The sequence below is a fragment of the Erithacus rubecula genome (assembly GCF_903797595.1).
Source record: "Erithacus rubecula genome assembly, chromosome: 13".
NCBI classification, from domain to species: Eukaryota; Metazoa; Chordata; class Aves; order Passeriformes; family Muscicapidae; genus Erithacus; species Erithacus rubecula.
This window is the reverse complement of record NC_136665.1, coordinates 11,941,211-11,968,841: the sequence shown is the minus strand read 5'-3', so window position 1 is coordinate 11,968,841 and position 27,631 is coordinate 11,941,211. Positions and strand designations below refer to the sequence as shown.

Sequence of the window (27,631 nt, the reverse complement as noted above, 5' to 3'; positions counted from 1 at the left end):
CTGCCCACCCGCAGACGGGGCAGCAGGAGGTTTCTGTACTATAGTCTTGCACTCTAAATTTTAGACTTTTTAAGCAGGTGAAAAATAGAACTTTATTTTTAAATGAGGCACTTGTTCTGGGAATTCCTTTCTCGGCCCCGGTCTGGTTGGGTTGTGGGGCGGCGTTGAGGTGTGTGGGAGGGCACAGGACTGCTCGCACCCCTCGCTTTTCTTCGCAGGCACCAGAGAGGGGCAGGGGCGGCGGAAACCGCCCGGGAGACGGTTGCCAGAGGTGTGCCCGTGGTTTATTTGAAATAAATTGTGACTTTCTAAGTACGGCGGTGTCTGGCTCTCTTTGGCGGTGGGACGGGGAGGGGCTGCTGTCGCTGTCGCTGTCCCCGCCCGCGGCCCCGCCCCGCGGTGACGCAGCGCCCGCCGGGCCGTTGCCGTGGTGACGCGGGGCCGGCCGGGCCGGGGCGATGGCGGCGGCGGAGGCGCCGGCCGAGGGGCCGCCGCTGCCCGGCCCGCCGGGGGGCCGCCCGCGGCCCGTCTGCTCCCGCCCCTACTTCCTCGTCCTCATGGTCTTCGCTCACCTCTACGTCCTCAACGTCCTGGGGCTGCTGCTCTTCGTGCACCTCAGCGCCGGCGAGCCCGGCGGGCCGCCCGCCGCCCCCGCGCCGCCGCCGCCGCCGCCCGCTCGCGCCCTCCCGCGCCTTGAGGGCATCAAGGCAAGGCCGCGACACCGGGGGCCGGGGCCGGGGCTGCTGAGCGCTGGGCGCTGACCGCTGCTCTCCCCGCAGGTGGGCCACACGCAGCGGGTGGAGCTGGTGCCCGGTCGGGCCCACGCTGTGCGCACCCTCAGCCTCAAGCCGCTGCTGTTCGGTGAGTACCGGCCCCGCCGCGGCTGCTGCTGCCGGGCCCGGGCACGCCGGTAGCGGGGGGTTTCCGTCCCGACGGCGGAGCGGTGTGTGTGTGTGTCTGGCTGTCTGTCTGTCTGTCTGTCTGACACCCGCCGCTGTCTTACACCCACTCGGGGAAAATGATTTCCCGTGTGTTGGCATCACCTCCCTGTGCTGCTGTTCCTTAAAGAGTGCGGTATCGTTTAAGGTATGTTGATGTAAAATTCGCAGAGGTTACGTATTCTGAATGGCCCACTTTGAAGAATTTGGAAGGTTAACTTTTCCAGGTTTTTCAGGTTCTCTGTAAAATACTAAGAATGGACAGCAGATCGCTGGCAAGAACCTTGAAGAAGCTGCTCAGTATAAGTAAAGGACCAGAGATGTCCAAACTTTTGTTAATAAATTATGAAAAAGCAATTTAGTATTGTTACTTCATCACTGAGGAAATGAGTAACAGGAGAACTTATAGATTTCAAGTCTTCCACCATTTTGTGTCCTGTTCTAGATTTATTTTTATTTTTGGCTTCTCTGATACACAACCACACATCTGCCTTTTAGAAGTTTTTAAATCTTCTTTACCTTTCTGTTACATTTTGCTGTCACTGGTCAAGTCTCACTAATGGAACTCTGTGTTCTGAAAAGCCACTGACAATATGCTAAATAATTTGAGGGAGGGGAATGAATCATTACAAAATTCCTACTATTGCAAAGTGAGAGGAAACCTGTTGTTTCTGAAAAGACAGCATAGGGAATCTTTCAGATGCTTTCTCAATAATATAAGTAGAGGGATTTTTTCTTATTCCAAATAGATCATATACACTGAAAACCTCATCATGAACTTTGTAGTGGATTTCTGACTTACATTCACTAAACAGACACACCAACCTGGAGCTGATAACCCCACAGCATCACAAAACTGATGTCATTACCAGAACCATGGTTTGAGGCGATTACTCTGGTTTTCACTCAGGAAAACTCCTATTTCCTCTTTCCCTGCCTTCCTAGTACCACTGAAGTGAAAAAGTTGGTCCTGGCCTGCAAGAAAGGTGCTGAAAACAATCAAAGGCAAGTTTGTCCTGGCAGCAGTAATCCTGCAATTTTTAGCTTCTTGTTCCAGCACCTCCATTGGTTTTAAGGGAAGTTTTGCTCCCTGAGGATGCCATCACAGTGACAGACATTCACCATTTGAGATGCCATGAGTCTGGTCTCCTTTGTCCTCTGATAAGAAGTCCCTTATTTAGAAACTGCATTACAGGACAGTTCTTATCTCCCAGATGAACCTGCCAAGAGCCAGCTCTGACTTTAAGACTTCCAGAGACTTCTCTATCTATGCAAGCAGTACCAACCTAATTCAACTGGTTTAAAAAAAAACTTAATTTATTGCATCTCTGTTGCTTAAATTGGTGGAAGTGTTTAACTTGGTTGTGTTTGGTAAATACAGAAGCCCTTAGCAAAGATTCTTGAGTTTCTGGGGATTTAACATGAAGTGCTGCAACATACAAGAGCCAATTTAAGGAAACAGTGCCTGGTCTGTCATCTTTGCTTTCAGCAGAGAAGGCTGCAGTAAGACCACAGCAGCAAACATTCATTAATGATTTAATGTGTTCTCTGGGCTTCAGAACACAGTCTGGGCACTGTAGGGAAACTGTAAGTTTGTTTTTTAGTTGTGGGTAAGTCACATCTGCATGGAACCCCAGGCGTATTTTATGGAACTATGAAAAAAATCCCTGCCCTATTTTTTCCCCCCTCTGGCTACAAGGCATAATTTCTAAAGCTTGTAAATCAGACCATCTGTGCAGTTTTCAGTTGGGAAACACTAGTAATCAAATAGGCCTACTAATGGAAAACAAATCAGACAAAGCCTTTTCAACCTTCAGAGCTTTTATAAGTTCTGTTTCCAAACGCGGTCTGTTGAGAAGATGCTGCCGTTGCAGAGACCACCTGACAGCAGACTCTGTGGATTGGGCAGCAGTTTCTAAGACAAGACAGTGGGCAGGAATGAAGATAGGAAATTCGGCTGTTGTTTTTCTTCTGAGCCTCAGGGAAGAGAAGTAATCACTGCACAAATGTCAGGGCGCAGCTGAATTGCAGTGTGTGTGTCTGAGCACTTGTTTCAGCCCACAGCAGTGTGAGGAGGAGCCTGCAGTGTGGGTTGTTGGTGTTCCTTGTGAACACAGGGAGGCAATGTGTCTCCAGCAGACCAATGTGTCTCCAGCACACCAGCTGTCTCTGCACAGCCAGCACTGCAGGCATCACCAACAAGGCAGAAAACATTCCTCCCAAAGGCTGGTTCTTTCACTTGGTTATTTTTTTCTTTTTTTTTTTATTTCAGCCACAGGTTTAAACCAATATAGAAAACTTTCCATGGACAATGCTTTGTTAGGCAGTAGAAATCCGACTTGTTTCCTCATTTGGGAATTTGCTGTTTTCTGCTCTGTGGTCTGGAGTACAGTGTGTGTACCCCTGCAGGGAGTGACAGTCCTGCTTGAATGAGAGAGTGAGCTGCAGAGAACTTGGTGATACTGAGATTTCCCATATTTTCTATCTTCCTCGTGTACAGGTGGAAGGCCAGGCAGCTGTAAAAGGTTTCTCCCCTGCTCCCATATCAAAACTGTAATATCCTACTATAGTGGGGCTGGGACTCACCTCTTAGTCACGAGCAAAGCTGCTTGCTGTTCACCAAAACTGATGTCTCATTCATGCTCTGCTTTTCATAAGGTTCTTGTGATATTCCCAATTACCAGAATCTTCTGATCCACACTGAATTTCTGATGTTGAAGAGTAGTTTTCCCTGTTACATAGAAATCCTCAGCTGTCTGCTCTGTGCCTTTCCTGCTTGAGAATGGCTGTTTCCTTTTGCGTGTGTGGATGCTCATCAACTCTCGGTGCAGGAAGCTGAAGGGACAGCCTGACTAGAGCAGAGTTCAGAATGCAGTTTTAAGGGGCTGGGCACACCTGAGGTGGTTTCCTCTCCCCGTTAGTTTACCTCAGACCCTTCAAGAATATAGTCTTTGCTCCATTACATAAAAAGTATCACTTAACAGTCAGGGAGACTTTCATGTAATCTCTGCACAGAGAGCAAGCAGGCACTTGTACAACTTCGATGTCTCAGGGTCAAATAATGAGTCTGAAATACCAGCTCTGATAATGAGAACTAGAAGGAACTGTTATTAAAGGTTTCTTCTAGTTTGTCCTCACCTGCATAGTTAAGTTTGGTTGTGATGTTGGATCCTATGCAAAGCTGAACACAGCACGTCCTGGATCTGCAGAGCCTTGTGAGAGGAACATGTTAAACCTGCATCCTTAAGCTCTGTCTTGGTAAAACAGTGATCTGTAGTGAAGCCCTATCTGTGCACTATGACTGCTTCAAATCACCTAGAAATATGACTGTACATCTCCAAAACACCAACTGCCAGGGAAAGGAGTTTTCTAGCCGTAGGGAAGGGAGCAGTTTCTTGTTGCTGGAATTGAGATTTTTTCAGACCTTCCATCCCGCCTGTTCGGGGCAGCGGTGATGTTTCCACCTCCGCACTGCCTGGTGCAGGTTCCTGTTCCTCTTCTGCCAGGCATAGGCCTTGTTCACCACCACTTTGTCACTCTGTACTTCACCACTTACAACAAAGACCCCTGCCTGGGTGCCTCTCATGATGTTGTGGGCGCACGTGGCGTCTATGTCCAGCCACTGCTGGAGCCTGGCAGGGATTTCAGTTCTGAGGAGCGGGCCGTGCTTCAGCACCTCCACCTTGGAGGGGTCCAGGTCGAAGTCCGAGATGGTAGTGGTTGTGTTCTTCCTCAGGATTCGGATTTTTACTGCTGCAGGGGTTGGAAAAAGAGCTGTGAGTTCTGTTTACTCTTCATAGTTCTCACCTACTTAAAGACAGAGCCAGCCCAAGGCTTCTTTGCTGTCTCTGTGGGAAAGTATCTGTCCAAGCTTTTGCAACTGTAGTGAACTGTAAAAGTTCTCATTTGAGGTTAGTTTCCAGTACTGAATACTGTTCTTAGAATCACAGAATTATTTAGGTTGGAAAATACCTCAAAGATCAAATTCAACCACTGTCCCAGCACCGCCCAGTTCACCACGAAACCATGTCCTCAAGTGCCACATCTACATGTCTTTCAAAAACCTTCAGGGATGGTGACTCAAGCCCTTCCCTGGGCAGCCTGTTCCAGTGCTTGATAATTATTTTGGTGAAGAAATATTTCCTATTACCCAATCTGAACCTCTACATTATAACTTGAAGCCGTTTTTTCTTGTTAACTGGGAGAAAAGACCTCCTTCTCCTTCTCAGTCCTCCTCAATTCTCAATCTCAGTTTCCCTCCTAAGAGCACAGGCAAGCAGATACATTAAAGACTCGGTCTTGTGTGAATTACTTGACTTTTCTCTGAGCAGGGATTTCAGGAAGTGACATGACTGACAGCTGCTCAGGATTTGCAATCTTTTTTCTTTTATTGAAAATACCTATTTTTCTGTATGTGTGCCTGAATTCAGGACAGTATCTTGAAAACTTCCTGCCATCTGATTGAGCAGAGCCCGTGCTGCTGTTTGCTTGGGCTAGGAGAGGGAGAGTCACAATATTAGAACAATACTATTGAAGTTTGAAATAGCTGGTGTGGAATTTGCTAAAGATTCTTATAGGCATTGATTGAAATGTTTGTCTGCAAGGGAAAGCCAGAGTACTGCCTCTTTTTAGCAGTCACAGACTAAAACCAAATCAGAGCCCACAGAAGTAAATCAGTAAATCTTCACTTTCAGTGCTGCCAGAAGCTGGGTCCTCCAGCTACCTCACAGGTAAGATGGAAACTGAAAATCCCAAGGATCTGCTGTAAAAGCTTCAGTTTCTCCAAGTCAGTATGTTATGGCAAAGCTATTTTCTATTCATGCCACTGCCCGGCTGCTGGAGGGAATGGCAGCAATTGAGAGGAGAAGGAGTGTACTCACCAAAATCATTTGCACAGAGGCTTTCTAGGATCTCTCTGGCAGTGCTGGCTTCCTCAAGCTCACAGTCCTTGCAGCTGGCTCGGGGCACTGCTGCAAGAGAAATTAAGTTATAACACCCTTGTCAAGCTTCACTGGAAAAGGTGCAGTGAAATTTTGAGATCTACAAGTGGTGTCTTGCTGTTTCCTAGTGTAGCTTTTTCCTGAGCTAGCCTGGCCCTGGAGACATATCTCAGACAGGCAGGGTGGGAAATGCTGGAGTCTCCTTCCTGTGACTGAGGCAGACACCGCTTGTTGTGCTTTGTTCAGGCTTGTGTGTATTGGTGCATGTTAGAGCAGCAGTGAAAATGCTTAATGAGGATCTCCTAATTTGGATGAAACAGCAAAGTTTCTAGTGATATAGCCAGACTCCATCCAGTGATGCTGAAATGATGTTGAAATGTCTGTTCTCCCCTTAACTGTTCTTGAATCTCCCCCAGTGTTCATCAGTATCTGGGTGTTAGTTGAGTCCTTCAGACAGACTTTTTTCCTGTGTAACTCATGTCTGCAGAGGCTCATGTCCTTTCATGGTGTTTCTAATGTTTAGAGAGAAGGCTTGCAAAACGTTTCTTTTTGCATGGTTTTAAGCCCTAGACACAGCTGAAAGATCAGGGCTGCAGCTCCACAGCTCCACTGGAAGCACATTCGCTGCTGGGAGTCTGCACTCCATGAGCTCTCCCACTGTGCCTGGGCCAGAGGCTTTGCAGCCTTTCCTTCCCTCTGCCCCAAGCCCTGCGGGGTCTGATGGCACCCAGAGAGCTAATGAATACAGCAGAGAGAGGAACAAGCCACAGTCAATGTTATGCTAATTTTCTAGACACAGCTCCCAGAGAGAACAAAACTAGAATTTGTAATTAAAAAAAAAAAAAAAAAACAGCTTAAAACCAGAAATATGCAGAATAGAAACAAGTCATAGGATCATCCTTTTGAGCTTGCAATGTTACATATGGGAAAATACATGAAGAAAAAGTCTCTTACTTCTCCTGCTTGAGGAATCTTCATCCACGGAGACTGCTGCAATGCACAGTTCATGATCTGCAGGGAACTTGTTGCAGTTCAGGATTTCTGGCCAGGGGTAGCCGTAACAAGCCATGACGGGCGCACAGCTTCTCTTGACGGCCTCACAGAGGCTGCGGCAGGGATAGATGAGCCTGGGGAGGGGGTGGGTATTCAGCACCTCTCTGTGCCTGGCAGGAGGCTGAGGGTCGAGCCCTAGCACCACTGCTACCACTGCTGCTGTGTTGAAGGGTTAGCAGGCAATCTGGGGATCTTTGACTTTTTTTTGAACATTCATGCAAGCAAGCATGGAATTTCTGAGGACAAGAGGGATGAGACAAGCTGCCAGAAGCCCTATACCTCCTTAGGGATCTTCTCTAGTTGTGCAAAGACTGCTTACCTTTGCAGGTGCCTGATTACACCCCAAATTTCCTTAGCAACTCTGTACTTTAAGAACTGCACCTCAAAACTGGGGATTTGTTTCTGTTGCTAGAACTGTTGGGAAACAGTTGGGAAATTGAGAAACTCTGTGTTCAGGGCAGGAGCTGGGGTGAGGGGCTGCACAGGAGGTGGGAGGTGAAGCTAGTGTGTGCCAGCAGCCACTGCAGTGTATGAGGGGCTGGCCAGGGCATGTAGTGCCTGGGGTGAGAGAGCAGAAGAATCCCAAGGAGGGAATATATTTCTGCTGTGATATGAAATGTTTCGCTTTCAGAGGGATGTTCCCTGCTGAGTAATCCAATTGTCTCATACCAAGAGCAGCAGCACTGCTTTTTGGGCACTGCTCAGATTACATTGAATACATTTTCTCTCAGGAGGCACATGTAGTTATGCTCCTGCAGGGACTTAACTATTACAGCCAAAATAACTCATAAAAGCATCTTACCTGTCCAAGCAGATCGGTGCAAACAGGGAGCAGAGGAAAATCCTAGCATCTGGGTGGCATTCCCTGGCCAGCAAGGGCAGCCAGCTTGAAGACTGCTGGATGACTTCTGTCATGGTCTCATGCTCCAGCAGGTTGGGAATCCTCATCTCGGAGTAGCCGATGTCGTAGCACAGGGCCATGCGGTGTGGGATGGGCATGCAGCTGGAGGATCTCCTCAGGTAGCTGGCCCAGGCACCTGGAGAGCCCCAGAGCAGCAGGCGTGCCAGGAGACCCAGTAGCCACGGGCCACCCAACCTCGAGGGGTGCCTGCGAGGGGACGTGACCATGCTTGGAGCAAGTGAACCGCCAGCACACCCCGGACTGAGCTGCTCCTGCCTGTGGAATGCCTTTTATAGCCTACGAGCCACCTCTTTGTCAATCCATCCTCATTAAGTTCGGCCCTTTCAGAGCCCTCATGGGGAAGACAATGCTCCAATTTTCATTTGCCAGCGGCTCCGATTGTTTGTATTTTAGCAGGGGTTTGGCTTAGATCAGCAGGTGTGGAAATGAGGGCAGTTGGGGAGGGATGAATGACTTGGCCCATGTGTCTTGGGGCTCTTTCAGCCAAGATTGAATCTCTGTTTGACACCACTGCTCCAACCCATCCCCTTTCTCTTGCTCCAGGATTAGTCATTATTTCATAAACCCTAATGTTTTCCTCTCTTTTGTTTTTTGTAAAAGCAATCAAGTGTTGCTTAAAGTCAATTAGAAGGCATTTGTTTAGTTGGATCTATTGTTGAACAGGCTGGGAGATAGGATGGTCTCACAGCCACAAGTTAACTGTTTCAGAGAACTGGAGGCAGAGAGGAACTAATTTGCAGCTGTGGAGCCAAGTTGTTTGCAGATAGGATTGGCAGCACTCAGCTGGAAACCCCCTCACCTTGCAACCTGCATGACCACACTGCATTTCCAGTTAACAGAACTCCTACTTCGTTCTGAAATCCCATTACTACCACTGAAGAATGGAATTGTCCTTCCTCCAGCACGTAATTAAGGTTCCATAAGCCATCATTATTGTAGCCCAGTTTGAGGAACTGGAAATACTGGGGGCACTGGTTTTCAGTGCACAATGGTTCATTTGGACCTGGTGCTGTGCCATGAGGTTCAAACTGGTCAGTAGAAGCTCCAGCTCTGAAGCATCCTCTGGCACAAGGACCCTGTGCTGCCTGTGGCGGAAATTGTTTCCTTGGAGTGTGTTACGGATACAGCTGGCTGCATTGTGTTCCTGGGGCTTCCCAGGAGCAGCTCATTTTCTACAGAGCTGGTTCTGGTCTGTGCTTAGCAGGAAGCCAACTGTTTATTGACAGCTTGTGCCGATAGGGTTGATTTCAGGTCATGAAAGTAATGAATTTTTTCCCTCCATTTGAGGATTGCTGCTGTAGTTGATCTATGATGTGTCCTTGGCACATACCTGCAGGAGCTCTAGGGAGCTGCAATTTGGAGAGCAGGACCTTGGGTCTAGGAGCACATAACCTGTCCTGCATTGGTGGCTTCTCTTTCCCTTTTCAAAAGTCTCAGCAGCTGGTAACAAGACACTGGCCAGGAGGATCCTCTGAACCTCCTGGGCCACTGTGTGCAGTCCTCTGGAATGGGACCTTTCCAAGTGCATGCCCAGTATTCCATGAAGCTGGAAGTCTCCTAGACTCATGGTCATCGGTGGATTTCTCTGCACTTTAATTTGCTTGGGATTGTGAAATTGCCTGATTACTGCTGGGTTTGTGCTACAAAGGAAAGCTGGAGATAGATACCTGGGTATAGAGCCTGGCATCCTCTATGTCCAATATTTTCCTCTTTAATACTGCATTTGAAGACCATTTTTAGTGGGGAAACAAGAGAATGAGTGAGAGTAAGTTAAAATTTTTCTGCTTTCTGTTTGAGTTTCATAGTAGAGCACTGTGCTGTGCTTCCCTGAAAGAGATTTGGTTTTGTGCAAAGTGCCATCCTCTCCACGTGAGAGCAAGGACATCTGAAATCCTGGCCATCACCACTGCCCACTTTAAAGATTTTTGACCTCCCTTCCAGTAAAGCTACAGTTCCCAGACTGTGATCCACATGGCACCTTTGAAATGGTAATATGCAGTGATATGCACGTGTTTGTTCCCTCCTTTGTCCATTGTGGTATCTGTGAGAGAGTTTAAGGGCTTGACCCCAGGATTCAAACATTTAGAAACTGCTGCTATAAAAATACCTGCCTCCAGCAGCTCAGGTGTGTGGTGTATGCTCTTTGAGAGCCCTTCTGATAGAAGGGTGGATGTTTTTGAATATCCCAAACTTAGAAAGTTCCTAAATTTCCCTCCTACCTCTTTTGATTATTTTTTTCCTGAGTCTCCTGCCACAAGCATAGGATCCCACTGTAACAGTTCCTCAGTCTCTGTTGCTGCTCACTCATTTGCTGCAGAAATCCCTGACTTCCTGACAGAGGAGGAGTGCAAGCTCATTGTCCATCTGGCAAAGCTAAAGGGACTACAGAAGAGCCAGATCCTACCAACAGAGGACTATGAGGAAGCCATGGAAATGATTGAAATCAGCCAGATGGACATTTTCAATCTGCTGGATCACAATCAGGATGGGCAGCTGCAGCTCAAAGAGGTAGAGTGTGGGATGGACTGGGAAAAGTTTACTGGGCACATCCCCTCATCAGGTGCTCTCTTGTTTACTCGTGTGCTTGGGTGGGGCCAGACCCCAGGATATACTGATCACAATTTGCTTAATTTTATGCCTCAAAATTTGCCCTGGCCTTCAGAATGGAAGTTTCTGGGGCAATGTGCAGCAGTTGTCATGCTATTGGGAGTCAGCAACAGTCCTTGGCAGGACTGTGTGTTTTCAATATGCTGGATAAAATGTTCCTGTGCTGTGGGTTGTTGCCTCTTGCTGTGTGTCCTGGGAAATGAGTTTGTCACGTAGGCCTTGCTTTGTGTAGCTTGTGGGGAACTTACTGTGTGAATTCACAAGCCCCAGCAAAGCCACCCCTATTGATGAGCCAAGGGGGATAATAAACCTCTTGTCCAGAGCTCTTCAGCACCTTTGCCCTGTATGGCAGGGTGCATCAGGGCAAGTACTGACAGTTCAGGCGTGTCACTCCTCAGGTTCCCATTTCAGGTGAAGCGGGGAGTCTGAACCATCCTGTGCACCACGAGTGCTGTGGAGTACAGGGAGCTGTGCCAGTGACAGCCCAGGGCAAGGCTCCTTTCTCTGAAGGTGAGAGGCTGCTGAGAGCTGTTCAGGCTTCTGCATCTCTCTGTACATGCTGAAGGAAAAATTTGTTCTAAGCCCTTACCTTGGACAAGTAAAAGCATTCACTTTTGTCATCAATAGCTTTACTGTCCCTTCAAGAGAAAGCTGTGCCCTCTCCACCTGAGGGCTGGTTAACCAAGTCCCAGCAGTCATTTGCCATGACCTAAACTGGAAATAACAGCACTCATCAGCAACACTCTGTGTGTGGCTGCCAGATGATTCTCACTGCAATCATCTTTCTGCAGAAATGTGCCCATTCCTGTCAGACTGATGTGCTGTGGAGGAGATCCCACCAGGCCTCATGCAGGGAATCTCTAGGGTCTCAAGAGTGCAAGAAACCAGTGCTTTTTTTTGATCCAATTATGAATTTCAGGTGTTGACCCATACCCGACTTGGGAACGGCAGGTGGATGACCCCTGAAAACATCCGGGAGATGTACACTGCAGTCAAAGCTGATCCTGATGGGAATGGTAAGAGCAGCTCCATGGGAATCCCTTTACCCTCAGCACCCTGGACACCTTGCACAGCCATGTGGGGGAGAGCAAGAGCTGTGTCCCTGCCCAGGCCTTTTTCTCTAGCTGAATTCTTTGAAGGGAAGTAGCACTAGACTGCTCTAGACACTTTCTCAGGAAAGTAAATGCAGGGTAACCCTCTACTGCAGCACTCCTGCCCCTGCATCACCACTCTAGTGGCTAACTGGTCCCACTGCCTGGGTTTGGATCTTGCTGGAGCAGGACCAGACCACAACTCTGCACTGCCTCTCCCCTGTCAGACCTGCCTTGGTTCATGCCCTGCTGTAACAGGATCTTAGGGCTGTGCTTTTGCTCCCCTGGTCTGAGAGACCCATTCAGGTTCTGACTACAGGGCTCTTGTTACCTGGGATGCAGATATTCAGACACACATTGCATGCCCCCCTGTTTTCAGGGAGACTTTTGCAGCAGGCCAAGTGGTCCCTGTCACTGTGAGGGAAGAGTGGAATAAGTGGAGGTGGGGGTGATCTTGTCTGTCAGCCTTTGGTGCTGACCCTTCTCTCTGCCACACAACCTCTCTGTATTCCATGAGGCCACTTCTGCCCCCTGGTCTCCCAAGGGCTCCTGCTGGTCCGGACATACACTCTAACCTCTGCTGCTCTAATTAGAGTGGCCTCAATTAAGCAACACTCCATTTCCTAATCAAATTAAGTGAATGCACAAGTTCTACACACTCTCTTCCAGTGACCTGGCATGAGAGCTGCCCAGGAGGAGCTGCTTTGGAGTTGAAGCAGTAGCAGTGAATGCATAAATATCCGGAGGGCACCCTGTGTAACTCTCCTCCAGGCTGGTGGCATTCTTGGCAGGAGTATGACTGAGTCCTCAGTGGCTTTTCCACCATTCTGGACATTAACAAATAAAAGGTCCTGTTAAAGGGCTATTGGCAGGACCTTGCTTTCAGAGTGCTGCTTCCCTCTGTTGTTAGGTTGGTACATGACACTGAGAGACCAGGTCACAACCTGGATGTGGCACTGCGTCATCAAAGACTGTGGGGGGCAGTAAGGGGAAGTGGGGATAGAGAGACACTAGGAATAATAACAGTGGATCATATGGTCATGACCTGAGGACATGGCACCTGAGGAACTGTCCCTGACTGACCTTTGTGGCCAGTCCTTCCTCCTGCCAGGGGGTGCTGGTGCCCAGGAGCAGAGCTGGCACCCAGCAGCACTGGGGTTTGCTGCCTGAGTGAGCTGCTCTCCCAGCCCATGGTGTGTGCTGGGCAGCCCAGGGCAGTGCACTGTATGCTGGTATCAGGGACCTGTGCAAGGCTTCCCTTCTCCAGAAGGAGGTAACAACAAATGAGAGGATTTTCCTGAAGCTGACAAAGGCAAGAGACCATCCTTTGCTGATTCCAGTTGACTGCAAACAAGAAATACCTGTTTTAGGAGAAACTGCTTTATACCTCTTGCTTTTCTGTTATTTCTATTTACGCAAGACCATACTGTCATGCATTTTTCATTTATGTTTTGCAATTACACAAATGCAGAACAATGTACTGCTTGTTTTGGGTGTGGCTTTTTCGTAATTACCCTGCAAGGTGATATAGAAAATGTGGTCTGAGGTCTGTCCTTAAACATGTTGATTTAAATATCTAAGTAATAAGCCTCAAGACATTGGGTGGCACAGACTTTCTTCTGTATATCAGAACTGTAGTGTCTGTTTCTTTTGATGTATTGATTTGTGTGTTTCAGGAGCTTTTTAATGTTTAAAATGGTGTTCTGCTTGTTCCAGTTCTGACCCTGCACAATTCATTTTGGCAGGTTCCTCTGTGTCCTCTGCTGTAGGTGAGAGCATTGCTGGAGCCCATGACCATGGGCAGAAGGGGTGCAGCTTGTGGTGGACACAGTGGACCCAGACTGGGGTCTGTGTGAGAAAAGCAGTTTCTCCAGTGCCCTCAGCTGATGTTTCTCAAAGTACAGGACACAAGAGCTATTACCTGCACCAGAGTCAGGTGGCTTTTCCTGTGTTCCCATAGGTGTGCTAAGTTTGGAGGAGTTCAAGCAGTTGAATATCCGTGATTTCCACAAGTACATGGGAAGCCAGAAGGTGAAGATGAGTGACTTGGTCCGCAACAGCCAGCACACCTGGCTGTACCAGGGCGAGGGGGCACACCAGGTCATGAGAGCCATTCGGCAAAGGTAAGGGCCAGGCAGCTGAGGGGAGCTTGGGTTTGGGTAGGCACAAGGCACCTATGTGCTGGGAAAAGCAGTGGCAGACTTGCTAACATTCACACTTCCTAATTGTGTGAAAAGTCTTTGGAGTATAAAGAGCAATGAACACAGACAGAAAATGGAGAGAGGAGGTTTTCATTAGAACAAGAATTTGTATTGTCCTGTGGAAAGGGAAAAAGAAAAATCAGGCCTTTCAGCATCTCCATTCACTTTTGGGAACAGCCCTATAAAACCAGGAAGACTTGGCAGTATATGAAATCATTCATTCTAATTAGTAACTGAGCTTACTGGGAGAAACTGCCCGTTTCCAATGCTGTCTGGGTGCCAGCAGTTACAGTCATTTGCTTTAGTTACTCATGCATTTCACTGAAATCTGTCTTTGCTGTTCAGAGCTGACTTTTTAAAAAGCACGACTTCACCTTAAATTAGTCAAGTTAGTTTAATCCTCCAAGCATACATATTGTAGGACAGCTCATGGCAGATGGGAGAACCTCTTACCTTTCCCTTCATCTCAGATTTGGTACTGGGAAGAGCTGAAGCCCAGCATGAAGGCCAAACCATGTAGTTGTAGTGAGTTTCAGATAATCAGCTGGAGATTAGATTGTTCTTGTGGTGCTGGTCCTCACCCAGAATGTGGGTGGGTAAAATGTCCTGAGGCCTGAAAAACAGCTGTTGGCCACTCCTTTTCTTCAGTGCATTCCAGTGGGAAAATGGGTTCACATATTGCCTTGATTAGAGCAGACTGTGGCTGCCACCTTCTCTGTGCCAGCTAGCCAGCACACACAGGCATTGGCATTCTGCTTGTACACTCTCCAGTTGGCCACTGTCAGGAGGATGTGAAGACACAGCACTGAAGGAGGCTGTTAATCCTCCCTGGGACCAGGCAGCGCCTGCAGAGGCATTGCTGTCCTGCCAAGGTGCCACATTGTCCTTGCACCTGTCCCAAGGGCTTCACCAGTCCGGATTCTCAGAGCTCTGAGTGTTCTTTGGCAGGTCTCAAGACGTACCTGCTTGCCTTGGGGATGATCTCAGATGTAGCAGTGGAAAAATCCCAGAGCAGGAGGGCTCCGGTCTCCTTGATCACTTCCAGTGCCCCTCTGCCCTGGGGGAGGCTGCTGAAAAGGCAACAGGGAAAGGTGAGTTAGGTGACAAGACTATTCCTAGAGCTAGTTTCTCATTCACTCTCAGCAGGGGGCCTGTGCTTTCCTAACTGTCCCTGAGGTCTGTAGGTGGTGTGCAGGAGTCCAGAGAAGTGATGAGATGCCACATGAAGGCTCCAGGGATACGCACAGAAGGGATCTTGCTGAGCAAGCAAAGTCTTCCTGAGAGCAGTCCTGCTGGAGTTGCTTCCTTCTGTTTTGTTTTGGTTTTTTATTAACCTCGATCAGGGTTTTCTGAGCCAATGCTGATGGTCCAACAGATCTGTAAGGACCTGTCTCTTGGCATGCTCACTGCAGCCCATCCGTTTCTCCGGTCTTTTGGGGAAGGGGGTTCTTTTTCTCTGGGTTTATTCACTGCTTGGGAATAGTAGCTGACTAGGCTGAGGGTGGCTTTCCACTCACCTGCTCTGCTCTTCCCCAGGGTAATGCGCCTGACTCGCTTGCCCCCCGAGATCGTGGAGCACAGCGAGCCCCTCCAGGTTGTGCGGTACGACCAAGGAGGGCACTACCACGCCCACATGGACAGTGGCCCTGTGTTCCCTGAGACTGCCTGCAGCCACACAAAGCTTGTTGCCAATGAAAGCGCTCCCTTTGAGACCTCCTGCCGGTAAGCTCTCCCCTGAACATGTTAGACAAGGGGTGTGAAGAGCCATTTCACCTCACCTCATCTTGCCTGGGACTCAGTACTTGGCTTGTGGGCTCACAAACCAGCTCAGGACATCACTGGCATGAAGGGGTTTTAAAAGGGAGGTGGGCAAATCCTGGAGGTCCACACAAGGTGGGCCTACCCCAGCAGAGCCTACAAACGTACTCTCTACTCTGGGTAGAGGTTTTCTTTGTTGTCCTTGTGTTACCCTTGGAGAAAAGCTGATGGTGTAAATCATGTGCCATGTGATGTCTTGGAGGAGCCACTGTACTTATGGAGTGGCAGGGCTCCTGCTCCAGGTGTGTCTCCTGACAGCCTCTGTCTTGCAGGTATGTGACCGTGCTGTTCTACCTGAACAATGTGACTGGGGGAGGTGAAACAGTCTTTCCTATCGCTGATAACAGGACTTACGAAGAGATGGTAAATGAACCTTGCCTACATGTTACCCCTGGGGATTCTGAGTCCCTCTTGGAATATCTTTATTCACTGTGGCTGCAGAAGGGGCCTGGTGCATTAGGTTGGTGTGCATTAGCATTTGTAGCTAGAGCACTGGGGAAACCGTGCTCCACTTACAGTCTTTATCCTCCGAGGACAGGGGAGGAGGCACAGGGCTTTGACAGCTCATCTCTCCTTGATTAGAGGTGTGAGGTGTCAGCAAATGTGTTAAGAAGTGGCATCTGCTCAGAAACAGGTTATGAACCTCCTGGGGCCTGAAACTGGCTGCTTATGAAAGCCCCTGCATCAACCTTAAGCCATCCTGTGGGGCACTCAGGCAAGGGTGAGGGGCAGGGGCAGACCAGTGTGCCTGCCTTGTTCCAGCCCTGTTTGTGAGACCTTCCCTGTGGTTTCTTTCCAGTCTTTGATCCAGAATGACATTGACCTGCGAGATACTCGGAAAAACTGTGACAAGGGCAATTTGCGAGTGAAACCTCAGCAAGGCACTGCTGTCTTCTGGTACAACTACCTGTCAGATGGAGAAGGTACAGGCTCACTTCAAAACTGGGCTCTTGGGAGGGGTGCAACTGCAGTAGGTGACAGCCATCATCTCCTTGCCACAGCTGGGAGCTCAAAGAACAGCCAAAAAAAGGGTGGTAGCTGCCTGCTAGTGGGAACTGTAGAGTCTTTTTGTCAACAGCTGAGTAGGAGCTTCCTGACTCTGAAAGGCCTTTGTTTACAGGCAGTAGGTCAGTGGCTCCTGATGTCTTTGGGGGACAGGACTAGCTAGCAAACAAAGACCTTGGCTGCACTCACCATAACCAGCTGCCTCCCATCCCGCTGTGCAAGCTGAAACTCCTGCTGGAACGTGGTCTGCAATTCAAAATGTGTCACTGATGTGGTGTTGCCCAAAGGGATGGGGAGGGGAGGTAGACAAAGGCACAGCCATCAGCTCTGCAGTATGAGGACACTTGGGCCACCCCATGCCACGCTTGGGGCCAGTGCCTGCTTTGTAGCTCAGCCGCAGCCCCATGATGTGTCCTTGGGGCTGTTTTTGTCACGAAGCACAGCACAGTTTTCCCTGGCAGGCTGGGAATTGACATGAATCTTTAAGGCTGCTGGTGAGCATGGCTCCAGAGGGTTTCCATGGCAGATTTTGAGCTGTGGTGGGAAGGAGTGTAACGTCCCAGGTCCCCTGAGAGCAGCTCATGTTTCCATCTCTAGAAAATCCACAGAGGAGGTCACAAGACCAGTGTTTGGGCTGTTGGATGATAATATCAAGACTGCCACTCTCCTGTGAGAAGAGCCCTGTTGTGTTTTTATGAGCAATTTGTTCCTGAATGGAAAGTGGCTGCTGATTCAAGCCTGCCACAGAAAAACGATAGGATCATTGTAAACAGGTCATTTAGAACTGCTGAAATGCAATCTCTAAAATGGCTGCAAGCCTCTGGCTTCCACGGCCTTCTAGTGGCAGTACCCATCTCTTCTACTCCAGCCTTCCTTTTTTCAAAAGAGCTGAGAAAAACAGACACTGTGATCTGGATTGTGAGAGCCACTTGTGCTGAGTGGAGAGGTGGAAGCAGTGGGCATTTTGCACTCAAGGAGCCTGCTCTGATTAACTCCTTGTGGGCACTAGGGTGCCATGGCAGTAAGAAGGAGGGGTGCTAGGAAAAGTAACTCCTGTAATATATCTGAGCTCAAATCCAAGCAAGTAGTGCAGGCAGGAGAGATGGCATTGGTGTTCACTGCCCGTGTGTCCCTCTGTGGTCTCAGCTGTGCCTGCCCTTCTTTTCCACCGTCTAACAGAGCTCTGCTCTGCAGGCTGGGTGGGGGAGCTGGATGACTTTGCTCTGCACGGGGGCTGCCTGGTCACCCAAGGCACCAAGTGGATCGCCAACAACTGGATTAACGTGGACCCCAACCGCCGGCGGCAGCAGCAGTTCCAGCAGGAGATGGAGCGCTTTGCGGGGTCTGAGGCGGGGGCCGGGGCCGGAGCCCCGGGCGAGTGGACAGTGGACAAGTCCTACAGCGGGGTTCACCTGGAGCTGTAGCGCCGGGAATGCCGCCGCGCGCACGTGACCTTTTCCCGCGCGGGGCGGGGGGGCGGGGCCGCGTCGCGCGCCAATAAAGCGTGGAGACACGGGCGGCGCCTCCGCGTGCTCTGGGGGCGGGGCGGCGGCGCTGGCCAATAGGCAGGGGGCGAGCCGGTGGCACGTGGGATTCGGCCAATGAGCGCTGGGAGGAGTGGTGGCGGGGTTGGTACGGCTAAGATGGAGTCGGTGGCGTTGGTGGCGCCGGTGACGGCGCTGGAGTTCACGGGGGATGTGCTGCTGGCGGGTGAGCGCTGGGACCGGGAGGGGGCGGGCGGCGGGACCAGCGGCGGCGGCGGCTGACGCGGTGTCCCGCAGGTACAGGCCCGGAGGTGGTGGCGTTCCGGCTGAGCGGCAGCGGGCCAGCGGCGGCGGCGGGCCGGCGGAGCGTGCTACGTGAGGGCAGCGTGCAGGGGCTGCGGGCCGAGCCGGGGCCCGGGCCGGCGGCGCGAGTAGCGGTGTTCGGTGGGCGCTGGCTGGCGGTGCTGGCGGTGCGGCGCGGCGGCGCGGGCGGCGGGCCGCGGCTGGCGGTGTGCGGCGGCGGGGCCGCGCGCCAGCTCGGGGCGCGGGTGTGGGAGGCGCGGTGGGCCGCGGGCAGGCGGCTGGCACTGGCGCTGGGCGGCGGGACCGTGGCGCTCTACGAGTGGCGGGGCGGCGGGCGCTGGCTGCGGCAGGCGAGCTGTGGCGGGGCCGGGGCCCTGCGCTGCGCCGTGCTGGCGGGGGATAGCTGGTCGCGGCTGGCGCTGGCGGCCGGCACGGCGATGGGGGCCGTGGTGATGTGGCGGGCGGCGGCGGCGAAGGCCCCTCAGCGTCAGCTGTGCGGACACCGGGGCGCGGTGCTGGCGCTCTGCTACGCGGCGTCGCGGGGGCTGCTCGCCTCCGCCTCCGAAGACCGCAGCGTGCGGCTCTGGGCCGTGGGCGAGTTGGGCATCGGGGACGGGGCCGGTGCCTGCCTGCTGGTGTGCTACGGGCACGGGGCGCGAGTGGCCGCCGTGGTGCTTCGGGGGCCGCTCCCGGTGAGTGCCGGGGAGGACGGCGCCTGCCTGGAGTGGGGCGGCGGCGGCGGCGTGCGGCGGGCGCGGCGCGGGCACCGCGGGGCCTTGCGCGCCCTGGCCCTGCGCCCCGCCGGCGGCCGCCTGGCCACGGGCGGCGACGACGGCGGCGTCCGACTCTGGCAGCCCCGGCGGGCGGCCGCGGAGGCGGTCCCTACGGTTGTGGCGCTGGGAGCCCCCGATCGGCCGCGGGCCGTGCTGCTGGTGGGGCCGCGCCGGGTGCTGGCGCTGGGCGAGGCGGGCGGGCTGGCGATATTCGAGGTGGCTCCGGGGCGCTGGGCGCCGGTGCTGCATCCCGCCGCCAGCGGGCCCCGTGCCGTGCTGGCGGCCGCCCCGCTGCACGGGCGGGACGAGACGCTCTGCGCCGTGGCTGGCGGCGACGGGCGCCTCCTCCTTTTCGCCTTGAGCCGTCCCGGGGCCGCCGCCAAGCTTAGGCTGTTCGAGGGGGCCGTGCACGGGCTGAGCTGGGCCCCCCGTCCCGGGCTGCCCCCCGACACCGCTGCTGCCCTTCTGGCCTCCGGGCCCGACGGGGAGATGCTGTGGCTGGACGTCACCCACCGGCCCGGGCAGGCACCCTGGGTGCAGCTCATGGGTCGGTACCTGCTGCCCCCCTGCAAGCAGCGCTGGCACACCTGTGCCGCCTTCCTGCCCCAGGAAAAGCTCCTGGTCTGCGGGGACCGCCGGGGCTCCCTCCTCCTCTTCCCTTGCAGCAGCTCCTCGGGGTGGGCTGCAGAAAACACCAGCATTGTCAATGGTGCCACTGACCCAGTTGAGGACTCCAGCAATGAGTTGGATCCCTCTTGCTTGTTGTACAAAGCGGCTCTTCCTCTTGAGTCCCCACTGTCAGTGCTCTTCGGACTCCATGGGAAGACAGGAGTTACCTCGTTGACCATCCATGGGGGCTACATTTACAGCACGGGCCGGGATGGTGTCTACCGCCAGCTCCGCCTGCGGGACCAGCAGCTGGAGGTCCTGCAGAAGCACAGGCCCTGCAAAGGGCTCCAGTGGATTGAAGAGCTGCACTTCACCTCGGATGGGGACCTGCTTGTGCTGGGCTTTCACGCTGACAACTTTGTGGTGTGGAGCAGCAGGACTGGCGAGAATGTCCACTGCATCCCCTGTGGGGGTGGGCACCGCTCCTGGAGCTACTGCAGCAGCCCTTTGGCCAAGGTGTTTGCCTTTATCAAGTCTGGAGATGTGATGCTGTACCACTGTGAGGCCGAGCCCTGCGAGCAGCAAGTGCTGCTGCCATCCCTGCACGGGCGGGAGATCACCTGTGTGCGGCGCCTGGGGGCCGTGGAGGTGCCCGGCCGTGCCACTGTTAACGTGTTTGTCACCGGCAGTGAGGACACCACAGCCTGTGTCCTGGTGCTCAGTGAGAACTCTCGGGCAGCTGTGCCCCTTGCCCGCCTCAGTGACCACATTTCCAGTGTGAGGACGTTGGCATTCGCCATGAGACCTGGAGATGAGGGCTTTGGTGATGAGGGCTTGTCTGCCCTGCTCTTCTCTGCAGGCGGCCGTGCACAGATTGAGTGCTACCGGCTGCTGTGTGCTGGGGACACAGTGTCTGAGAGTGCTGTGGCCTGCCAGGTCATCCACGTGGCCTCCCACCGGCTGGACAAGCACTGGGAGAAGAAGAAGAACAGGCACAAGCTTGTCAAGATGGACCCAGAGACAAGGTGATGGTCAGGGACTCCCCAAGGCAGGGTTAGTAGTGATCACAGTGTGGGAGGCTGTTGGGAACTGCACTGGAATACCTGCTCTGTGCAGCTGCAGGTTCAGCTGAGGCAGGCAGGGCCAGTGTGGCTTCATGTGTGATTCCTGGTGTACAGTGCCCTGTGGGCTTCAAAGGGCTTTTGTTAGGGAAAGGCTCAGGGCTGCTCTCCTGGGCCACCCACCTCCATTGGCCATAGTGCTGTTGGTGAGTGTTGTATCTTTGCTGCAGGTACATGTCCCTGTCAGTTGTGCCTGTGACCAGCACCAAGCAGCTGCCAACACCCTGGAAGTTCCTGGCTGCTGCCTGCAGTGATGGATCAGTCCGGTGAGGAGCCATCATGGGGCCTGACAGGGAGAATGGAGCTGGTGATGGCAGCAGAGCAGGCTCCACATAGGAGGCTGCTGCCATGAGATGTGGCTTGCTCTGAGCTGGCCATAAGACAGTGTGTGGTGGGAAATGGGGCAGTGGAGCCAGAAGCTCCTACTTTCCCACAGCCAACTGTCCTTTGCTCCATTACAGGATCTTTGGGCTGCTAGAGGCTGCTCAGAAGTTTGTGCTGGTGGCAGAGTCATTTCACCACCAGCGTTGTGTGCTGAAGGTGGAGGCGTTCCTGCACACATGGGCAGAAGGGGAAAGGTGAGCCCTGAATACTGGGCTGCAGCCAATGGGCTCTGGGGAGAAATGTCTGTCCTTGAAGGGATGGCAGCTCAGCAGGCAGAGGGAAGGGAGAAGTTAATCCCCGAGGGCTGTTCTGCCACTTCCATGGATCTCATTGGGGATGCTCAGGGCTGCAGCCAGAGACTCCCCCTACACCCCCCGTTCTAGGAGGCAGCTCCTGTGCAGTGCAGCCACTGATGGCAGCATTGCCTTTTGGGACATCACCGGCCCCATCATGGATGCGGTGGATGCCCTGCACCAAGCAGAGGGAGAGATGCAGCCCTTGGGTGAGTGCTGCTGCCCCGCAGCTCTTCTGCTCTCTCTGACCAAGGTGAGCTCTGCTCTCCTGACCGAGCCTGTTTCCCCAGCCCTGGGTGCCCCGCTGGTCACCATCATGGCCCACAGCTGTGCCGTGAACAGCCTTCACATCCGCCAGACACCCGAGGGACAGCACCTGGTGGCCAGTGGCAGTGATGATGGCTCCATCCACGTGTGCCTGCTGGAGGTGACCCTGGGCAGGGGTGAAGCTGCAGCAGGGACATGCCTGCAGGTGCTGGAGCGGGTGTCCAGGCCCTGTGCCCATGCTGCCCATGTGACAGGGATCCGGGTGCTGCAGCCAGACCTGCTGCTCTCTGCCTCAGTGGACCAGCGCCTGACGCTGTGGAAGCGGTGCCCAGGCGAGCTGGTGCCCCTCAGCACCACCTTCTTCCACGTGCCTGACCTAGCTGAGCTGGACTGCTGGGAGGTGGTGGAGGCTGGGGGCGAGCTGCGGTACTACTGTGTGCTCTGTGGGCAGGGCCTGCAGATGCTGTGTGGCACAGCCTCCTTCAAACCTCGTCCTCCTCCACAAGAGGCTCTCCAGTAGTGGGGCAGGTGTGTGACACATCCAGGTACCTGCCTGCATTTGGAGGGCACCCTGCACAATGATAGGTCCTGTCCTGAGGCAACAGGCATACTTGGCTCCTCTAAGCACATGCCATGGTTGTGGTGCTCAAAGCCAGTAGTCTCTAGGAAGAAGGCAGATGTGATCCCTCCTGAACAAGCCTGGGGCTTCCCCATGCAGTAAAGAAGTGGGATTCTTGGTCCTTGCTGCCCAAGAGCAGCTCTTCTCCAAGGTGTAAAGGACCTGTGTCAGCTTTCCAGTCTCGGGCTCAGAGAGGAACCTTGCTTGGGAGGGCACTGAGGGCATAGCCTGGCCCTGGGAGCTTGAGAGCAGCAAGAGGCAAGGAAAGGTCAGGCACTGATGTGACATGTGATGGGCTGCAGCGCTCTGTGTCCTGGGACAGAGCCCTGTATGACAGTCCTGACCCTGCACTGCTGAGGATAGTGCTGAAATGCACAGGGATGCTGATCCTCCATAACAGCACTCTGTGGCATGAGGGGTGGCTGGGCTGCCCACAAATTCCACCCCCCTCAGGCCAAGTGGGTTGTTCCTGCACAGTAGCAGGACCTGAAACAGTCAGACTGAAGGAAGGGCAAACACAGGTTAGACACACAGAATATTTGTCCAGCAACAAGTGTATTGGACCCCAATACTGGGGCCTGGCTCAGAGCCCAACAGGAGCCTGAAGCCTCAGGAGCTCCCTGCCAGCATGGAGCACCCTTCAATAAAGTTTTGAGGGAAATGAAGTTGGCATCTGTCTGACTTTTGGTGACTGGTCCCTGGTGCCACCTTCCTACTACTCCCACCCCAGCTCCTGGGGTGCCACAGGAGCCCTTTTCCCTTCTGCTGGTGTGGATGTAGAGGGACATCTATGTCCCACACTGGACACAGCTGCAGAGAGCACAGACCAATCCCCAAACATCACAGGCCATGGGAAGGGAAGTGCCTGCGTGCTGCTGAATTTGGCCTTGCCTACCACTGGGGGCATATGCCCTGTTCTGCCCCCACAATGTGTGGTGTGTAGGTGACACAGTGGCTCAGATCTGGCTGAGAGGAGGGAGGTGCAGAGTTGCCAGTGCACTGTGGAACACATCCCTCACTGCTCCCAGCAGCTGAAGGCGTGCAAACATCTGGTCAAAGAGATGAGGAAATGGCTCCTGCAGGGAGAAAGGTGGCAGCTAGGGGCTGGTGGCTAACTGCCCCTCACCAGGCTGGCCCTGCTGGCATTGCTGCCTGTGCACCCTTGGAGGATGGCACTGGGGGCCATCACACTGCTGGCACCATTCCCCACATGGCTGCCCCCCAAGAGCAGTGCAGCCCTGAAAGGACTGCAAGGCCACAAGGCTGCAGCCTGGGACACCTTAACTCACCCCCAGGATGTGCACGCGGTTGTAGTAGGAGCTAAAATCCATGCTGAGCTGGATCAGGAACTTGCACACCTGCAAGGCAGAGACATTCTCATGCTGCAGTGAATTGTGGTTGGTCTTGGGCCCTCACCCACCCGAAGCACAGCAGGAACTGCCCCAGGGGCATTGCAATCTATTCTGTCAGCACTGGCTCTGTGTCGCTTACAGATGGGCAGCACCTGCTGGCATGGAGCTTTGCCCTGGGTTGGGACTGCTAGAGCAGCATCCATGGATTCTGTAACACATGGCACTTACTGTTTCTGTGTTGGCAGTGACCCGGATCCCCTTGGAGGATGGGGGCAGCTGTGCTGCCTGCTGCAGGACTTCAGGAAAGGGCAGGAGATAGTTGAAGAGCAGGAGCCATTCGCCCTGTGAAGGGATTACGTGTCTCAGTGTCAGATCCTCCTGAGCCAACAGCATCCACCACCAGAGCCAAAGGTGCACAGATCCCCCCATTCCTCCTCTCAGCACTCACCTCTTCTCGGAGGCAAGAGAAGTTCAGTTCAGACACTGGTGGCAGAGGGGGATATGTGCCTGGAAAGCAGGGAGAGTGCTGTGCCCAAAGAAGGCCCTGTAGCTCCAGGAGTGGCTGTCCAGGAGGGTGCTGGGATGGTGCTCACCCTGCTGCACAGCCTGCTGGAAGGCGCTGAAGAGCGTGGCCAGTCGGGCACAGTTGTACATCACGAAGGCACCACTCTTTGTTCCCTTCGTGGAGATGCTGTTGTTCTCCAGGTCCAGTGTGATCTGAGGGCAGGAAGGAGTCACAGTCCAGGAAAAGATTCACTCCACTGTTCCCACAACCTGGCTCCATGCAAGCCACTGTCCTACCTGACTCCGGTGAGCAGTACTCAGCAACTCAAACCTGATGGCAGCCACTGTCAGGGTATCAATCACCTCTGTCCAGGCCTCATCTGTGAAGAATGCAGGTGCCATCATGCACAGCTTGCTCCATTCCCATGTACTAATACCCCCAGCACCCAGGCAAGACACCCCTGCCAGGACCAAGTAGTAGCTGAGGACCACCACACCACCGGCCCTGGCTCTCATCAGAAGGAGCTGCTCTGTGCCAGTGCCCTGGATATTTAGATGTTTCCCAAAGCAAAGGCAGCACCTGGCTCGATCCTGGAGGGGAGGAGCACCCTGCAGGGGTGCAGTCCCCACCCTAGCTGTGGACTCATGGGAGAGATGGGATGGAGCAGCATCCATGCATGGAGCCCCAAAGCAAATTCTTACCTTGTGCAAGCTCCCCATACTTCATCACAGAGGCTTCATACATCTGGTGCTTTCGGAGCCTGGGAGAAACACAAACAGAGCCACCCACTGTGGGCTGAGCTGGCCCACAGGCAGCCTTAGCAGGAGAGAAAGCAGCAGGTGCCTTACACACCAACTTACTGGAAGTACTGGTCTGCCCCAATGGGCGATGAGGGGTTGGTCACCTTCACAGGCCCACAGACAAGGTGTTTCTGAAAGACAGAGGGGCTGAGGCTGGGAACTGAGTTTAAATCCAACCCTGTTCAAAACCTAGTCATGAGCCAAGGAAGGATGCTGGGGGCCACCCTGAGGAGGGTCAGAGGTTGCTCTTGCTCACCTGTAAAGCTGTGTGGGCTCCTGGATTCAAAATCCTCCAGAGCACATCCAGCTGTTGCTGCTGGAATTCCTCCTCACAGTTCACCACATGCACGATGCTGCAGCAACTGCTCTGGCCTTTGGCCTGCAGCAGGGCATAACAGGGAGCTCAATCCTATTGCCTGGCAGAAGGGAAGGACAGGTGGGAAGCGAGAGGCAGGCAGTGCCATGGGGTCACTCACTGGGCACTGCAGAACAGCTTCCTGCAGCTCAGCCAAAGACTGCAGTGTCCCCTCTGTCACTGAAAGATGAAGGGACACACAGTGGGACATAGGATTCTCCATGTGACACCATCGGGTCTGCCCCAGGTTGAAACTAGACTGAAGGGGAACAAGAGGGGGAAGCCACTTGTGTCCACCCCCTCACCTTATTTTTGTTAAAAAACAACTGAAAGGAAACAGGCCTCTTTGCACCTATTCCACCCCCTCTGCCACACCTGAGCTGTTGTACATGTGAGGCTCACCAAGAAGCACATCTAGATTAGGGTCGTAGCCCATCAAGCCCTGCTGCTCCACGAAGCTCTTCAGGTGCACCTTACAGATGACACCCTCGGCTGTGCCCGGTCCCTGCTCAGAGGCTGCAGCACAGGGGCACCGGTCCAGCGCTGCCTTCAAGGCCGAGACGGCATCAGTGAGGGACGAGCCACCGGAGCCGGAGGGCCAGTAGATGCGGAGCTGCCGCAGGACGTCCCAGCTCCTCTCCTCGCTGAGGGCAGGGACCAGGCGGACGCTCACCCTGCAAGAGAGGGCGAGGCAGGCGCTGGGAGCAGCGGGCGCTGTGGCGAGGGGCCGGGAGCGGGACGGGACGGCGGCACTCACCCCTGGGCGCGCAGCAGCTGAGCCAGGTGCTCGGCCACCAGGACGGAGCGCAGGTGGCGGGGCTGCAGGGCGGCGGAGCTGCGCAGCGCCGGGCAGTGCAGCACCACGCAGCCCGTCCGCGCCCCCGCCGCCGGGGCAGCCGGCTCGGGCACAGGCCCCAGCAGGCGCTGGAAGGCCTCGGGACGCCGCACCTGCACCGCCAGCCCCGCCGGCGTCTGCCGGCAAACCCGCAGCGGCAGCACCGCCGGGCCCCGCAGCGACGGCACCGCCGACACGGCCTCGGGGGGCACCTGCGGGCGGAGGGCGAGGAGGAGTCCGGGCTGCACAGGACAGCTACAGCCCCGGTCTCATCAAACAGTTCCCGCAAATCCTCGCTCCCGACCGAGGCCTGCCCACTCCGCCGCGACCTACCTGCCCGCCGGGAAAGGCGGCGCTGAGCGCGGCCCGCGGCGCCAGAAAATCCCGGTGGCGCAGATTGCGGGCGCCGCTTTCCTTCACCCAGAGCGCGGAGTGCCGCCCCAGGGCCGCGTTCAGCGCCTGCAGCGTCGCGGCCACTCCCGGGCGGCCCTCAGCCATGTCCATGGGATCCCATCCGCTGCTTCCGCCACCGGAAGTGACGTCACGCACCGCCCTCCCGAGGGCCGCGCACGGCCGCCATGTCGCGTACGGCGCTCCCGGGCGGCCATCTTGGTCGCGGGCGGGTTGGCCGGGCAAGGCGGCCATCTTGGGGGGGGAAACGGGCGCGGAGTCACCATGATGGGTGTGGCGGGCAGCCGGCGCCGCCATGATGAGTGTGTCAGATCAGGCACCCCGAGTGGCCCGAGAGGGTCTCAGTCCTGCTCAGCCTCAGCTCAGCAGGGCCAGGGTGTCACCCTGAGGTGTGTGAGGCAGACCCCAGCTGTGGGCATGGTGTCACTGGCAGACCCTGACTGGCCAGTCTAGCTGTCCACCGTGAGCCCCAGGGCTTGGCTGGGCTGTTACACGATGGCTGAGGAACACCAGCAGCATCCATGTGCATGGGCTCTGCACAGCAAAGCAATGAGCAGCTGTGGGTGCACACCCTGCGATGTTCTCCAGGCCTGTCCCAGTGGGCTGCTCGCCTGTCCAGCACATGAGCAGTGTCCCACTTATCAGCCCCAGGAAGAAGGAAGTGGAAGCGATTAGATCACGCCATCGTGGTCTTGATTACATCTGCAGAGCTGAGCTGCTCCACAGCAATGGTTGGAGTGCAGATCTGACATAGAGCTCACACTGCTTGCCAGCTCTCCGACAAATGTGCCAGTGGCTGCTGAAAACAGTGCTGCAGGGCAAGGGCCCAGCATAGCCCCAGCCCCACAGCACCAGCCTGATTGACAGGGAGCAGGAAGCGCCAAAACCCACCACAGCACCACAGCAGGGAGCTGGGGACCTTCCTCTGTAGTCTGCCCTTCCTTC

General features: G+C 54.2%; 4 protein-coding genes across 4 annotated transcripts; 2 read left to right on the top strand and 2 right to left on the bottom strand.

Moving 5' to 3' along the window:
• Positions 1-426: 426 nt before the first annotated feature.
• Positions 427-18,091, top strand: P4HTM (prolyl 4-hydroxylase, transmembrane). Its single transcript, XM_079317137.1, has 9 exons — positions 427-707; positions 780-861; positions 10,171-10,361; positions 11,380-11,476; positions 13,512-13,674; positions 15,289-15,474; positions 15,843-15,933; positions 16,370-16,493; positions 17,770-18,091. The coding sequence occupies exons 1-9, from the start codon at positions 459-461 to the stop codon at positions 17,997-17,999; spliced, it is 1,413 nt and encodes a 470-aa protein (XP_079173263.1). The 5' UTR covers positions 427-458; the 3' UTR covers positions 18,000-18,091.
• On the bottom strand, positions 876-10,157 carry LOC306807501 (secreted frizzled-related protein 5-like). The gene is made up of 4 exons (XM_079317163.1): positions 7,734-10,157; positions 6,833-7,005; positions 5,819-5,908; positions 876-4,691 (listed from the first exon to the last, which is right to left on the bottom strand). Exons 1-4 carry the CDS (start codon positions 8,057-8,059, stop codon positions 4,357-4,359), a joined length of 924 nt encoding a protein of 307 aa, XP_079173289.1. The 5' UTR covers positions 8,060-10,157; the 3' UTR covers positions 876-4,356.
• Positions 18,092-18,175: 84 nt separating the features above from the next.
• WDR6 (WD repeat domain 6) lies at positions 18,176-22,823 on the top strand. Its single transcript, XM_079317077.1, has 6 exons — positions 18,176-18,285; positions 18,357-20,769; positions 21,036-21,131; positions 21,327-21,443; positions 21,633-21,751; positions 21,833-22,823. The coding sequence occupies exons 1-6, from the start codon at positions 18,177-18,179 to the stop codon at positions 22,327-22,329; spliced, it is 3,351 nt and encodes a 1,116-aa protein (XP_079173203.1). The 5' UTR covers position 18,176; the 3' UTR covers positions 22,330-22,823.
• A 124-nt stretch (positions 22,824-22,947) lies between these two features.
• Positions 22,948-27,074, bottom strand: DALRD3 (DALR anticodon binding domain containing 3). The gene is made up of 13 exons (XM_079317119.1): positions 26,609-27,074; positions 26,198-26,487; positions 25,843-26,114; positions 25,562-25,620; positions 25,342-25,464; positions 25,146-25,216; positions 24,987-25,045; positions 24,582-24,664; positions 24,374-24,497; positions 24,229-24,287; positions 24,009-24,122; positions 23,718-23,786; positions 22,948-23,504 (listed from the first exon to the last, which is right to left on the bottom strand). Exons 1-13 carry the CDS (start codon positions 26,981-26,983, stop codon positions 23,385-23,387), a joined length of 1,818 nt encoding a protein of 605 aa, XP_079173245.1. The 5' UTR covers positions 26,984-27,074; the 3' UTR covers positions 22,948-23,384.
• Between the last annotated feature and the right edge of the window lie 557 nt (positions 27,075-27,631).